General features: G+C 51.4%; 5 protein-coding genes across 5 annotated transcripts; 4 read left to right on the forward strand and 1 right to left on the reverse strand.

Moving 5' to 3' along the window:
- Positions 1–565: 565 nt before the first annotated feature.
- AA0111_g4364 (hypothetical protein) lies at positions 566–3,257 on the reverse strand (the record flags this gene model as incomplete). The annotated part of the gene is made up of 4 exons (XM_028650358.1): positions 566–2,066; positions 2,116–2,256; positions 2,307–3,145; positions 3,195–3,257. 4 exons carry the CDS (start codon positions 3,255–3,257, stop codon positions 566–568), a joined length of 2,544 nt encoding a protein of 847 aa, XP_028507819.1.
- An 855-nt stretch (positions 3,258–4,112) lies between these two features.
- On the forward strand, positions 4,113–5,195 carry AA0111_g4365 (hypothetical protein; the record flags this gene model as incomplete). Its single annotated transcript, XM_028650359.1, has 1 exon — positions 4,113–5,195. One exon carries the CDS (start codon positions 4,113–4,115, stop codon positions 5,193–5,195), a length of 1,083 nt encoding a protein of 360 aa, XP_028507818.1.
- Positions 5,196–7,762: 2,567 nt separating this feature from the next.
- Positions 7,763–10,439, forward strand: AA0111_g4366 (hypothetical protein; the record flags this gene model as incomplete). Its single annotated transcript, XM_028650360.1, has 7 exons — positions 7,763–7,946; positions 8,010–8,554; positions 8,607–8,618; positions 8,666–8,793; positions 9,058–9,203; positions 9,269–9,461; positions 9,512–10,439. 7 exons carry the CDS (start codon positions 7,763–7,765, stop codon positions 10,437–10,439), a joined length of 2,136 nt encoding a protein of 711 aa, XP_028507817.1.
- A 558-nt stretch (positions 10,440–10,997) lies between these two features.
- Positions 10,998–12,158, forward strand: AA0111_g4367 (hypothetical protein; the record flags this gene model as incomplete). The annotated part of the gene is made up of 1 exon (XM_028650361.1): positions 10,998–12,158. One exon carries the CDS (start codon positions 10,998–11,000, stop codon positions 12,156–12,158), a length of 1,161 nt encoding a protein of 386 aa, XP_028507816.1.
- Positions 12,159–13,133: 975 nt separating this feature from the next.
- On the forward strand, positions 13,134–14,480 carry AA0111_g4368 (hypothetical protein; the record flags this gene model as incomplete). The annotated part of the gene is made up of 1 exon (XM_028650362.1): positions 13,134–14,480. The coding sequence occupies one exon, from the start codon at positions 13,134–13,136 to the stop codon at positions 14,478–14,480; it is 1,347 nt and encodes a 448-aa protein (XP_028507825.1).
- Positions 14,481–14,963: the final 483 nt, after the last annotated feature.

The following is a 14,963-nucleotide window of genomic DNA, read 5'->3' on the forward strand; positions in this document are numbered from 1 at the left end:
GTATTGTCACGACTTAGCTTTTGCTGTACAAGTCTTGAGTGTGTACCGTGATAGGCAATCTTGTTGTTTTGGGTGCGAAGCGTACAAACTAGGCGTCTCATGGCTACTTTTGCCGGTGACATACGCTTCGTAAAGTGTCCCAACAACCCCATCGGCGTTACTTAGGTGGAGATAGCTTCATCAAAATAGTGTGGGTGATAGGGACGGTTGATAGGACGATGGATTCTATTCTACACTTCTGTTGATGCTCACGTTCGTGGGTGAAACCCCTGTCGTAATAGAAGCAAGGTTACAATTTTATTATAGCTACATGAATACCGCCCATTCCGTCTACTAAACGAGAAGAAAAGTGCTTTTACCTAGTGACCTAACAGAAAGTTGAGAGGTGGGAGAGATCACGATCAGGATGCGGACGATCCTCAGCATGCAAGCGGGAAGCATAGAAAGCACGCATTAGATAAACGCCTCATTCTCCCTTCGAACCTGTCCCGTGCCCAGCCAGATAAAGATGCAAATAAGTCCAATGGAGGCACCGTCGCAATGCTAAAGATCATGTCGTAAAGCGTTAGTTGGGGTTCGTGTTGTTATTGAAGTTGCCCAACCCGCCTCGAGTGGACATTGTAGGAGCATTGTTAGCAAGCCCGGATGATGGTACTCGCGTCATAGAGGGCAAAGCAAACGGTGGAGCTGGAGCTGGAGCTGGAGGCTTTGGAGGCAGGTGTGAAGGTGTACCATATTTTGCGATGCTGCTTTGAGATGACCCCGGCTCGCCAGTCTGGGAGGCGATTCGGTTCATGGAAGTGGCTGAGTTGTTGCCCTGTATACTTTGAGGTGACCCAAACGACGGCGTGGAATTAGAAGAAGGGTTGGGTCTAGGCATTTGAGCAGGCATGGAAGTCTGAGCCGACATTTGGTATCCGCCGTACCCATTTAACTGAGGCTGTCCCTGCATCATATTTTGCTGCATTCCGAAGGGTATGTTACGTCCACCGGGAACAAAAGCTTGAGTTTGTGGGTTAAACTGTCCACGGTTGTAGCTTCCTGGAAGAGGATGCTGGTTGCGGTTTGACTTTCCGTTGTAAGCATTTGAGGCGAATTGCCCGTAGGAATACCCAGGCATTGGTGCTTGGTGGGGTGCGGACATGGGTCGGTTGCCAGGACCATTCTGAGCATTGTATGCACCCTGAGCTATGTGGAATGAGGGCTGTTGATTTGCGTGTGACCAACCAGAATTCACAGGCATGTGTTGTGGTTGCTGGTAGGTATCTTGATAAGATGCCATTTGCGGATTGGCCATCTTCGGAGTGACTTGAGAAGGCATGCCAGCGCTCTGGAAGGACGACATACCCCTTTGGAAGTCTGCCGATATGTCGTAACCATTCGATGCTTGTCCATAACCGGGGTACGCCATCATTGACCCGTTAGAGGCCTGGTACTGTTGACCGGCCCAACCATACTGCGACTGCGCCTCTGGGGCCATCATGCCTGGATACGGGTTGCTGAAAGCAGCCGGAGGAGAAGCACCAGGATTCATGGTTGCATATGGCGCATTCTGTGCAGGACCTGGGTAACCGTTGTAGTAGACCGCGTTATCTCCAGTGTATGTAGCCACAGGATACTGTTGCGGGTAGTACACATTAAAGCGGGAACGAGCCTGAAAGTCATCATCGTCGTAGTTACGCTGCTTCTTGAGCTTCTTCTTTCCAGCAGCGGAACTTGATCGTGAGATGTCCTTCCCTTTGTTTTTGTCTTCTCCAGGTCCATTGCTTTCTGCCACCTCGGGCTCTTCGCTCTCTGCACTTCCAAAGATGCGCTGACGTGCCTCACGATAACGTGCTTCACGCTCTTCTCTGGATAGAGCGGCTTTATCTTTGCTGCCTTCGCCGTCATTGCTGCCCTCACTACCACCCATCTCAGAAGTCGTCTTTGAGGCATTTTGCGAATTAGCTCCAGTGTTTGTACCTGATTTTCCATCATCGCGACGCATTATCTTACGAGCAGGAAGCTCTACAGGAGGTGTATTGGTACCCTTGGCAGGATCAACCATCTGTGACACGGGAGGTGGGCTGTGAAACAGTCAGCAACAAAACACAACAAACCTCGCTAGATACTTACATCCTACAGTAAGGTGTTCGTGTAATCTTCACACCAGTCATAGTAGTGTCGACCACGTGGCCGAGCAAATAGTAGTCCGCAAGACGGTGGGCAAGCATCCTATAGAAAGTATTACAGTTCGGCAGACACAATTCGTTTTCTCTGCCTCTCGTTAGTAACGATGAGAAGAAAAGTAGTCACCAGTAACGTACCGAGAATCTTTGATGAAATCAATAAAGTCTTGTTCAATCTTGACTACAAACAAACGATCGCGTGGAGACCGCAGTGCTTCAAGCAGCTTCTCGTCTGGAATGGCGGGCATGTTGGGAACACCGTTGAGTGAGGGCATACCATTGACCATAGGCTGCGACATGAGCCCTGCGCTGTTCAGCGACTGGTTAGGGTCGTACAAAGTTTGCGGACCATTGGTTAGTGTTGGAAATCGACCTGGAGGACCTTCTCGCTTAGGTTGAGGGTTCATCACCGCTATTTCATGTAGCTGGTCCCGGAAGGCACGCGCAGCGCCGTGATCAGATCCCTGCCGGGAGTCTGCAACGACTGAGTCGGGTGGGGATGTGACATCCTCTTCCTCGACTGCCCTGAGGCTGGCACTGTCGTCTGGGCGCAAAGACTCCTTCTCGTCAAGCGCAAAGGTGGTTGCAGAAGCAACACTCTTTCCATCAACGCTGGGAGGTTTCCCGGATCCATCTGACGAGGAGAGCTGAGTGCTGCTGTCCTCGGTAACAGACACCTTGACTACAGCAGCAGACTGGGGCCTATCGACAGCTTCCCCTTTAGGGTCTGTGGACGGTGTGTCCGATAGCTCGGCGGTGCTTGTCTGCTGCGCCGGCGGCGAGATGGCATTTTCAGCGCTTTTGCTCGCATCGTTATCCTCTCGCTTTTCTGCGAGAATTCTGGGCGGTACCTCGCCGTTCCTGGGGATAGAGCGCGCCTTGTGGGCGATGGCAGGTATTCTTGGTGTCGCAACAGGCGGCCTCGCTTTTGGAGCAGAATCTTTCGACGTCTGGGGTTTTATGGCGGAAGCCGCGACCTAGCGCTGTTAGCACACCGCCCATGGAAATTGCTTCTTAAAACCGTACCTTAGCGAATGACAGAGGCCGCGGGGGCGCCTGTTCTGCTGGAGCCGGTGTCGCGGATGCCATGGTTATGAGGCGGTGGGTGGTACTGAAGACTATTTGGGCGGTAGGATGCGATTCAGATGGCCTATGCGCAGTGCGCAGACGGTGTTCAAACGCGGGGGAGGGCGAAATGGATATCCGGGCAGTTTTGGAGCAGCAGAGCCGTGGAATGAACTGACGGACGCGTGTTTCTGAAGCCGAAAGAATCACCAAGCTCAACGCCGTACGTAGGTCGTCGTAGACGGAAACGAAGGTGGTGTGTTAACCGAAGTGATGGACGTAATTTTTTTTTTCAGGAAATAGGGTGCTCAAGGAAAGTCGCGATAACCGGAGCCAGAAAGCTGGACATGTTGGTATGCCGACATTCGTGGGAAAAGGGTAGGGCAGTGGGTTTGTTGGATCGAGGCCAAAGTGAAGTAGCCTTGACGACAGGCGTGCGGTACAGAGACGTGGGCGTCGAGTGTGCAAGAAGCTGCCAAGCACCCGGAGACAGGGCGCACGACAAAGGACGACCGGTGAATTGGCTCGTCGACTTGGGTATAGGGCGGGGACCAGGCTGTTATGCGGGGTGCAGCGCAAGGCGTGTGAAGGATAGAGAAGCGATGATGGAAGCGGCCAGTGGGCGGGCTTAGTCATGCCGCTCCGCCCAATTCTCCGGCCAAGCTGCATCTGCGCTTTACTGCATGCGAACAAGGCTGGTCGCGTTTCCTCGCCGAAAGTGACAGAACAAGACTGAACTTGGCGAGGCCTCGATCACACCTCTGCCTGCTGCACCGCTGACGCAAGAGTCGCGTCGAATATCCCTGCCAGCGTCGACGATAGGATTTTGGCCCAACAGGACCCTATTGCACTCGGCCTCTACTGCAACTACAGTCCGCCATGTTCCGTCGTCCGGGTGCTGGGCGCTCCAAGGCTTCAGCAGATACCCTCTGTCAGAAGTGCCTCAAGAGAGGACATTACAGCTACGAGTGCAAGGCATCTGCCCAAGAACGCCCATACAAATCTCGACCTTCCAGGACACAACAACTACTCAACCCCAAGCTGAAGCCCAAGCTTACCACCGAAGTACCCCAAGATCTACTGCGCAAGAAGGGCGTCGCAGATGAGATCCTGAAGAAGAAGGAAGAGGATCGCAAGCGCGCGCGGTCACTATCTGCGTCATCTGCCGACTCTGTCTCCACCATCTCAACAAACCGCTCCCGTTCCCGCTCACGATCTCCACCACGACGGAAGCGCGATGCACCAAGACATCGAGGAGACGACGACGACGACGACAAGGGGCTGCGAAAGCGCAGCAGGCGATCAGTGTCCATGGAATCGCGCTCATCCTGCGTATCGGACACAGCAGACAGAAACACAAGGCGGCGCATGAGCTCCTTCAGCCCTGGCGAGCGAGGCCGCCGAAGAACCAGGTCAAAGTCGAGGTCAAGGTCGGCGCGCATGCAGACATCACACGAGAATGCTAGAGGAAGAGCACCACGAAGCATGAGTGGCAGTATCAGGTCACGAAGCAGAAGCGCAAGAAGAGATAGGAGGCGGCCAGTTCGTCGGTACTCCATCTCGAGATCACGATCGAGAAGCGCGGATCCCATGGATACGTCTGATGAGCACCACCCACCTAACCGACTATCAAAGGGTAAAACAGGAGTCTCACATCCAGGGAACCGTGAGCCCTCGAGGTCACTCTCACCGAACCACAGCAGTCGCGATCGCAGCCCCAGTCCGTACTCCAAGCGCAAAGCCGCACGCCGGTCGCGCAGTCCACAAGAAGCGAGAAACGGAGGACGACTTCGTGACAGTCCGCACCGACCGGCAAGAAACCGCTTCGACAATCGACCACCTGTGTCAAATGGCAGAGATACGCCGCCGCCAGCGCAAGCACCCCCACCTGTTCAGAGAGAGCGTAGCTTGAGTCCGTACAGCAAGCGCTTGGCCTTGACAAAAGCTATGCATTCAGGGTAGACAAGATAGCAGTCAACATTGGGAAAGTCAGAATGCTGCAGTGGTACCTGGAGATTCTTACATTGCAGATGACGGGACGATAATATCACAATGAGTTATCAAGGTCATAGCCGCTCTCGTGGCTTATCGGGTCACCAGATATAGGTCTGCACCAACTACGAGCATATTAGAAAGGCGTTTGCATCGAGTCCAGATAGTTGTTTCAAGCTAAGACAATGGTTTACTAGCTTCTTCATAATTATCAAATTACATTGGAAGAGTTTGATCTAGGATCCCACCTTATGCTCATATTATCTCTAAAGTCCATGCTCCTTTGTTGTTTTACTTGTGGTATAATTCTTCCTTCTCCCCACCATATCACCAACCCAGTCTTCCATTCGGCGTGAACTCGAGCCTGTTCAATCGTTCCGAGACTGAAACTATTGAAATTCTGTATAGGCGAATATTGATTGCGAAAGTGGTATTGGTCGCTGAATTTTGAGCATGCTGTCGAGAGGTGTTATCGCAGCGTTTCGCAAAACTTCTCGAATTCTGTCGCTGCAAATGGATAGCATTTCCTAAAACAAAGAGTTCGATAGCACCATGCTTCGAGGCATCCTGAATCATCGGATATCATCTTAGACACTGCCCAGATGACGATTTGTACAATTCTCAAATCACCCGTGAGTTCCACACATTGTAAGTTGATGCTGACGATGATATATGCCTTCGTTGCGTAGTCTACTATGAAAGCCATGGGAGCTGTAATAGAGGGGTTAAATGCGTTGTGAGCAATCTAACTGATGAACTGTAGATTTCATGCAGATAGAGACTGTTGCGTAAGGCAGGGTCCGGGACAAGAATCGAGGATGCTGGCAAAGCGCGAATCATAGTGTCAATCAGGCGCTGCCTCATTATAACTAGGTATTATTCCTCAGATATTCCTACGACTTTCAGTCGAGAAACTCAAATTCCATCGGGTTGTTTCTAGCTTCTCTCTGGTTCGACTGAGTGCGAGATCTATATTGTTGTTGGTTGGTTGCGTTCAAGATAAGCTGGAAACTAATGGAAACAGGTATCTTGAGTCATTTTGATACCAAAGGACCTTGTAAGTGTAGGGTGTTGTCATGTGCTTAACGGATACCACCAAAAACTATCTGTGGGGTTGCATGGCTCATCCTGTGGTTGACAAGTCGGCTTCGCCGAAAGGGGATGAAGCTTAGTTAGCATAGCCAGGATATGGAATGCCGTATCAGGGGAATGCCAACTATTAAGCGGTAATATAATTCCGGATGTAGCATGAGACATGTTTTCAATACGTATTGTACAAATGTCGTGATGTTGCACATGGTTCATGACGTGTGGGCAGGGGCCATTGAGAGGGATGAGCTAACCGCTAGCGCGCCAAGAAAGCCATCCGTGTCACTCAATTTTCTCCGCGAAGCTTCTGCTCTTCTTTTCTTCACATATTGTCAACGGTCTCCAATAACCCTAAGGTCCTTCCTTTACGAAGTGGATTCGCCTTTTCCAGAGCAGACCCAGAGAAACAGAATTGCCATTCTAATCCTGCAGCTCGTCCACGTCGACTTCGGTCGGTATTGGAGCTGCGGGTTCGCTTTAGGCCAACATACTTCGGTGCCTATCTGAACAAAGGGGCCTCGTGACCTTGATTTCAATATCACCGTGAAGAAGAGACGTGTATCTTGGGACGAATATGATGCCCTGACAGCTGTTACGCGTGGTGTTGGTTGCTACATGCGTTGAGTCGTCACCGGCATCCAAATCGGCCCCCAAATCCCGACACCCGCATCATGCATAGTACTGCGTAAAGCGAGAAAAGAAACACAGTGTTCATCGTGATTGGCATGCTATTGAGGCCTGTCGTTGTGCGGATCTAGACTGTTAAGGTCAATGGCCACAAATAACGTTGAGCGCCCAGCTGAAAGACCTCCCCGCATCTTCCGCCGTGTGTCACTCCACACGAAGCAAGAAACATAGCTCTGGATCGAAGGACCCGAGAGCGGCTGAGCAGCGGCTGAATAGCAGCTTCCGATTCAGTCTGACCACCTCGCTACTACTGGTCGTAGCGATAGTATCTTCTTCACCTGTTCGTCTCATTCGATCTGTCTCAAGCCACGTCCAATGTTCGTCGCAGCAGGCCACCCTTGGCAGGTCGGCGCCGTGTTCTCGCAGACTTCAAACTAGGCCTATATCCTGCTTGGTCAAACGCCTCTGTCGGGCCTGTAGATCACTCGTATTTCGTGTGCTGTGATTTCATTGGAGACAGGCGTCCCACAACTCACGACATGGCTGAGAAGACGGTCGCCTAGCAATATTACGACGCAGTCAGATCGGTGAACCGGAGTGCATCAACTCAACGAGGTGCGCCACAAACGACAACCTCAGACTTTCCGCCTACAATCCGGTCCTTCTGTCGAGGTCATCCTCAGCCCTGTACATATCCACTCCAACGTCTGCGGCCCGCCCCTCCTTCCTGCTGCATCCTACAGTTGTCCTTACCTTGAACAGCTTTCGCGCCTTTCCCATATCTCACGTGTGCCTGTTCAGGAGCGTCATGCATGCATATCATGGCCTACATTCTACGAGATGCCCTTGTTCTGCTTAGTCTTGCTACTCAGTCTTTAGCACAGCAGGACGATCCTGTGAAAGGATTCTGCCGAAGATGGGGTCATGCAACGGCACGGGTTGACTCGATGCTGTACATTGATGGTGGCATGGTAGGAGAAGTCCCTTTCACGTCGAACCATTCCAGTATGTAGAGCTTGACAAAACATCATCTACCCCTCTTCATATAATCTAACGACTGCTATCTAGATACATGGCTTTTGTCTAGTAACTTGAACTCATCGACGGTCGATGCAGGGATGCCGGAACAGAAGGCGTACTCGAAGCCTGGACATGTTCCCAGCCTCTCCGGCGGTTATACATGGGCGGACAATACGAACAAATGCTTCTATCAGTTTGGCGGAGAATACGCCGCCGGTGCTAGCCCTATGGACTTTGGTATTTGGACCTACGATATCCTGCTCAATCAATGGAACACTACCGAGACGACTGGCGACAAGGAGCTACAACGAGTATCGTTTGGAGCCGGGACGCAAGTCGAAAGCCGCGGATTAGGATTCTATTTCGGCGGATGGCTAAGCAACAGAACAGCGCCCGGTTGGAATGGGCCTCCCATGGCCACCAACGGGCTGATTCAATTCGACATGTCTACAGGTGACCTACAGAATATAACCGGACCAGATGATATTGGGAGAGCCGAAGGACAACTTTTGTTCCTACCCGTTTCAGACAGCGGTGTGCTTATCTATTTCGGTGGTATCGAAGACTCGTATCATAACGGCAGCTTTGATGCAGTAGGTTCAGACCAAGCCATACATGACCGAACATACTAACGTAGTGTATCAGGCAAACATGAGTGTAAGCTATCGAAGAGATATCCAGCTTCTACATAGCTGACGTTATAGACTATTCACGTCTACGATATGGCTTCGTCGAAATGGTATACACAGACCGCATCTGGCGATATACCTGACACCCGCAGACAGTTCTGTGCTGATGTCACTTGGCCGGATGACGAGTCATCTTTCAATGTGTAAGTTACTGGATTCTTGTCTTGTAAAAGTCATATTCCTGCTGTTGCTTTGGTCGACGCCATCGGTAAGCTGGAAACATCCACAGGGGCTAGAGGTCGTTGATACGAAAGAGGATCAACGGAGTTCCAAGGTTTTTGCCCGTGCTATCTAGGGTCTCGAAAAGACTGTGAGAAGTCGCAGTTTGTTGCTAATATCTCAGTGCCATATACAAGCTTCGTATACACATTTTGTCGCCTTGGAGTAAATATGCTTATTTGGAGTAGCTATCTTTACGGCGGGTACGGGTTCGGTGAAGCACCGGCTTTCGACGACGTCTACATCCTTTCTCTTCCGTCCTTTACCTGGATTAAGGTCTTCAGTAGTGAGAATCCATCTAAAATTGGTCATGGCGGTTGTAGTGCGAATGTGGGTAGGTGATATCGATGTACGAACTGTATATGAAATACATACTAACTTCGTAAACCAATCTTTAAGTCAATCGCGCGCAGATGTTGGTCATAGGTGGCTGGTTCCCTATATACGACAAATGCGATGTACCAGAAGGTCAAGGACAACACAACATGGTTCTTGGGTACAACGGTGGGGACTCAAAACTTTGGGACAAGTTCAGCCCTCAGCTAGACGACTACGTTGTTCCTTCGCCTATCATCTCCGTGATTGGGGGAGGGTAAGTATTTTTCGTCTGTAAACAGAGGTTAACACGACTAACAAGAATAGACCTACCGGAGGTGCCACGAAGACTTCCCCAGCAACGTGGGGCCACCCTGATCTTGCTACCTACTATACACTTAAACCTACTTTTACTGCAAGATCAGCTACTCGTGCTCTACTTTCGGCAACAGAATCCCCATCCCCCAGAAGCTCAAAGAAGACGAAGGTGGGAGCTATTGCTGGTGGTACAGTCGGAGGGCTTTTGGTACTCATAGGCATCCTATGCTTTATACTATTCTGCCTGCATCGGCGGAAGAAGGCATCGAAGACGAAGGAGGGTGAAGTTCCACTCGATCTTCCACCTGCTGAGCTTGCGACTACCGTGCCTCAAGAGATGGCCGACACAGCTGCTAGCAAGTACGTTTCCATACATGACCAGGCAGATTCTATCGCCCTTGGTTATCCCGGACATGTCCAACAACAATCATACTCCGTTAGCCACGACTACAACTCACCGTATTCGGCTCAAGGTCCTCCTTCGTACGGTCACGATTCCCCATACATATCTCCCGTTGAGGGTGGGCACGCGAATCACTCGCCACATGGCGAGCAAATCTCCAGCGACGGTAATGTTGCTCGTAACTCGCCGACAGCTGCTTGGAGTACTCAAGTAAACTATCCGCAGTCTGCGCAAGGTCAGGACACTCAATATTCGTACCCTACGCCGACTTCGCCACGACAATCTCCAAACGATGTTATTCAACAGCAAGTTCCAATCTACTATCCACGACCCAATAGTCCATCGACGAGCTCGCGACAATCACCACATTCGCCTTCTGGCAACGGAGGGAGTCCGGTAGGGACGCAATACAGCAGCGATGGACGTGCCAACCACATCAGCACTACAAGTACGCCGGCACGTTTTTATGCGCAGGCACCACAGCATGAATCTCGGGGAGATACAACAAGCGATCCATACAGGAGAGGTTTGTAACAGAAGGGCATATGTGAGATCTGGCGATCGCCTGTCTAGGAGCGTGCGGAAGTAGATATCAGCAGACTTGGGTCCATGAATATGGTGCCTTTTGGGTGTTCTAACGGAGTTGTTGTAATTCGCTTGTAGTATCTTGCTTCCAGATCAGATGAATGGAGTCTTAATCCAAACATCCCATTAGCATGCTTAGTGTTCGTAAGAACTCATACTTTTATGGTTCCCAAAGGTTACAATGACAAGGTAGTGGCCTCGAATGCTGTGAGCTTGTGATTTCCCCTCAAGGTTTTGGCACAAGCAGGACAAGGGCATACTCCGCTGCAAATGTGTTGCGCGCGAAGACGCATATATTGCAGGTAAAGCAGTCGAACTTGGCTGAGTGCTGAGGCTGACGTACTGAAAGTGAACGGAAATTGGTGTACTAGCACGGGCTCACGTGTGATCGCGCTTCAGTGCCGCCGACGCTCACACGTCACCTCGACTTTGGCCATATGCGAGGACACATGTCCTCAGCGACACCATAGCCCTCGCCGACTTCCTCATGATCATCCGACTTGTACAATGTTCAACCTGCGCTCAATTGTCCTACTTGTAATATCCTACGTCGTCATCCCGCGCCTGACGTTTCTCCCGCAGAATGTCCACTCGATCCTCATCATCTTCGGACCCTTCCTCATACCCCGCGTACTCGACTGGATCAACCTCGCGCGCGCGACCGGAAGAAGCGTGCCAGTACGACCGACGCCTCCGAGAGTTCAATATGCGTTAAACTTGCTCTTCGTGAGCGCAGTCGTATGCCTCGTCCTCTCCTTCTCTCGGTTTGCACCTGAGAACATATTCCTCAAGACACAAAGTCACATCCGAACAGAGACCAGTGTCTTGTTTGCGCGTCTACGCCACCTTCGACCGCTCACGGATGAGGATGATGCGTTACGGACAAAGTTCAACTGGAGCGTGCGCAACAAACTGCTGTACCTGACATATGGCCCCGACACCCTGTTGAACTGCGTGTGGTGTACCACATCCGATGGAAATGACCAGCAAAACTACTTTTTGTATTCGCTTCCAACCATGGTCACGCCGCATATCTTCCAACTCGCTGTTCTTGGTCTCGCGACGTCGTCGCTTGTAGGAAGCGAGGGTTCGCGGTTTCGCACGCATGCCACCATTGCAGGATTGCTCTTGATGGTGGTGGAAGTGTGGTACATGGCCACCTACGACATCACGCTCAACAAGCGAGCAAAGTATGTGCAGGATATCGATTCAGCACACTGGCGTGTCCGATTCCTACGATACGTCGCCTTCGCCATGGTAGACATGGGCTTTGCCTTCGTCCTCTGGGCTACAAGCACGAACCGCTGGCTCGCCAAGCCTGTTTCCATCGCCGAGCGCATCGAAACAACTACACGAACCGCCGAAGATACATTCAATAAGATGCGTGCGCTAGCTCTGCTCACAAACTCTGTGAACCGCGATTCAGCGTTGCGAGGTGTGCGGGAAGAATACTGGAGGACCGAGGGCCAGGTTACAGCTGAGGTGGTGCAGGATGAACTCGTCATGGAACAAATCAATGCTGCTATCAGCAGAATGGACTTTAGTACGCTTGAAGGACGGGTTGGCGAGGTTGCAGATGGAATCATGAAGGGTATTGATAGCTTGAGGGCAAGTCAAATGCTGGCGGCGAGTCATGTCAGCGAGACATCGTCATCCCCGGCATCGTAGAGTTCACTTTGCGACGGTTAGAGGAGGAAATCTACATAGAGATACGTGCATGCATCGCGATGGAGCCTCGGCGTAGAGCGCCCCTCAGAAGACTGCAACCGGTCCGGCCGTCTTAGAATATGATACCCTGTTTTGAGCAGGTCACTTGAGCATTTTTTTCCCCTGCGGTGAAGTTCTCCATTGCTTATACCGCTGATTACCGAGATACTTTGCCATCTCCCACAAGGACCACAACTTCACTGTCTGCATATACACCTCCGACATCGCAGACTGCGTATTATTACTCGTATTGCTCCAGGGTTGTACCAGATTCGATGATATATTGCCGTGTCATACATTCTCCCCCATCTCCATGTCCGGGGATCGGAAGCGCGAACTGGTCGCGGATACTAGCGGTAGGTACGAGGATACCGCAGGCTCGGCACACACGCCCTACGCCCGCCTGCTCATTCTTGGTCCTCAGGTACGCTAGTAGACACAACCCCGGCTTCGACGGCTTCTGGAAGACGCGTCTTTTGTCATGGTCTTGACGATGGCGACTTATTCGTGTCATATCAGAGAAAGAGAGGATGAGAACAATTTGGTGGCATTGAGAGAAGGCAATCGTGAGCAAGCTTTGCTCAAGATGGGTACCCCGAGCGTCCACCCCGGCTGCAAGTGGACCCCTTTATCTTTGCGTTCTGTAAGGAATGACACTAGACTCCCGCCGTAGTCCGCAGGGGGCTGGGCAAACATTACATCGATGGATCGTTAGGGTAAGTGGGTTTGCTCCCGCCCGTGTGATAGGAAGGCGTGTGACTCTTGATCGAATTTTTTCAGATCCATGGTATAAGAGCGCGTCAGGGTACGTGTCTTCTCATTGCGCATTGGACTACTCACTTCTCTTACCACACCGAAGCAACCATATTTTCTGTCCTCGACTATCGCTACTTCAATTGACAGCTTAGCAACCACACGTCCTCATATATAGCAACAATGGCACCCAGCGCCGTCACACCCCCGAATCACAACGAGACGGTCACCGACCTCACACAAGCCGGCATCAAATCTGCGCTCCTCAAGAATGCCCCAGAACAGATCAACTCTGCATCTCTCACAACCCCCATCACCGCCACACCACCAAACGAGCCAGCAAGCAAAACTCAAGATGTTGTTGACGCACCTCTGGCTGAACTTGATGCTTCCAAAGTCACCTGCACATACACCAGCACCCCTCGCTCTGTCCCAGCTGTAGGTTCAGCAGAGATGGCTAGCCAGAAGGTCTGCACCGACCACATGGTGCAAGCTCAATGGAATGTTGAGACCGGCTGGGCAGCACCAGAGCTGAAGCCCTACGGCCCGCTGTCCCTTGCACCCACGGCCTCGTGCCTGCACTACGCGACTGAATGTTTCGAAGGAATGAAGTTGTACCGTGGATACGACGGCAAACTACGTCTCTTCCGCCCAGACCTGAACTGTCGCCGTATGCTCATGTCCACAAACCGTATCGCCCTGCCCGCGTTTGATCCCGAGGAACTCCTCAAGCTTATTGTCAAGCTTTGCGCAACAGATGGTGCCAAGTGGCTTCCAAAGGACCGTCCAGGACAGTTCCTTTACATCCGTCCTACCATGATCGCTTCCGATCCCGCCCTTGGCGTCGAGCGACCGAAAGAGGCCCTTCTCTTCGTCATTCTATGTTGCTTTGCTCCCATGGGAGACATGAGCGGTGGTATTAAGCTGCTCGCTTCTCAAGACGATATGTGCCGCGCGTGGCCCGGTGGTTTCGGATACGCTAAAGTCGGTGCCAACTATGGTCCTTCTCTAGTAGCCCAAGGCGAGGCGAGAAAGAGGGGATACCACCAGATTCTCTGGCTGTTTGGTGAAGATTGCACGATCACCGAGGCGGGAGCCAGCAACTTCTTTGTTGTGTGGAAGTCCAAGGATGGAAAGCTACAACTTGTTACCGCTGATCTCAACGAACGTATTGTCCTTGATGGTGTAACGAGGAGGTCTATTCTCGAACTCGCCCGTTCAAGGCTCACTTCTTCTTCTCCTTCACCCGATCTCGAGACTCTAGAGGTTATTGAGCGCAAGTTCAACGTCTTCGAGATTGAAGAAGCGGCCAAAGAAGGACGCCTTGTTGAGGCATTCGCGGCTGGTACTGCGTGGTTCGTCGCTCCTATCAGCCAGATTCACTTCCGTGGCAAGGACATTGAGGTGCCAATGGTCAAGGGTGACTCTGGCGCGTACGCGAGCTTCTTCAAGAACTCTCTCAAGGGCATCATGTGGGGTAGCGACGGTATGGAGGGACATGAGTGGGGTCGTGTTATCGATGAGGAATAAATGTGTTTGCAGAAGAGGCGGTAGAGTCGTATGTGCATGAATATGGCGTTTGATTTCCCAGGGTGGTTCATCTTTTCCTTTTGTTTTGGTACTGAGTAAAAGCGAGGAGCATGGCTGTCGGCTGTTTCTGCATACACACAGATTGCTTTGGTTAGCAACTATACATATATCCTTTACATACGATAAGTTCGCTGTCGTTCCCTCTCGTATCCTGATAGCACGTGATGCACAAGAATACAATCTTCGAGGTTGTTTCTCCAGGGTAGGAAGGCTGGGGAGCTGTTACAGAAAGGTATACACATAATCACAACGGGCCCACGGGTTCACCTAATTTCCAATCTCATTTACATGCGCTAACCACGGACCTCAGACCCTTCGATAACGAGATTTGGGGAGCAAACGCCCGTGCTTGTCGATCGACCCTTGTGACGAAGAAATGTCTATTGATTATCGAATATCTGCTCATTGATGCCCGGTATAAAT

This window comes from Alternaria arborescens (genome assembly GCF_004154835.1).
Source record: "Alternaria arborescens strain FERA 675 chromosome Unknown contig_8, whole genome shotgun sequence".
NCBI classification, from domain to species: Eukaryota; Fungi; Ascomycota; class Dothideomycetes; order Pleosporales; family Pleosporaceae; genus Alternaria; species Alternaria arborescens.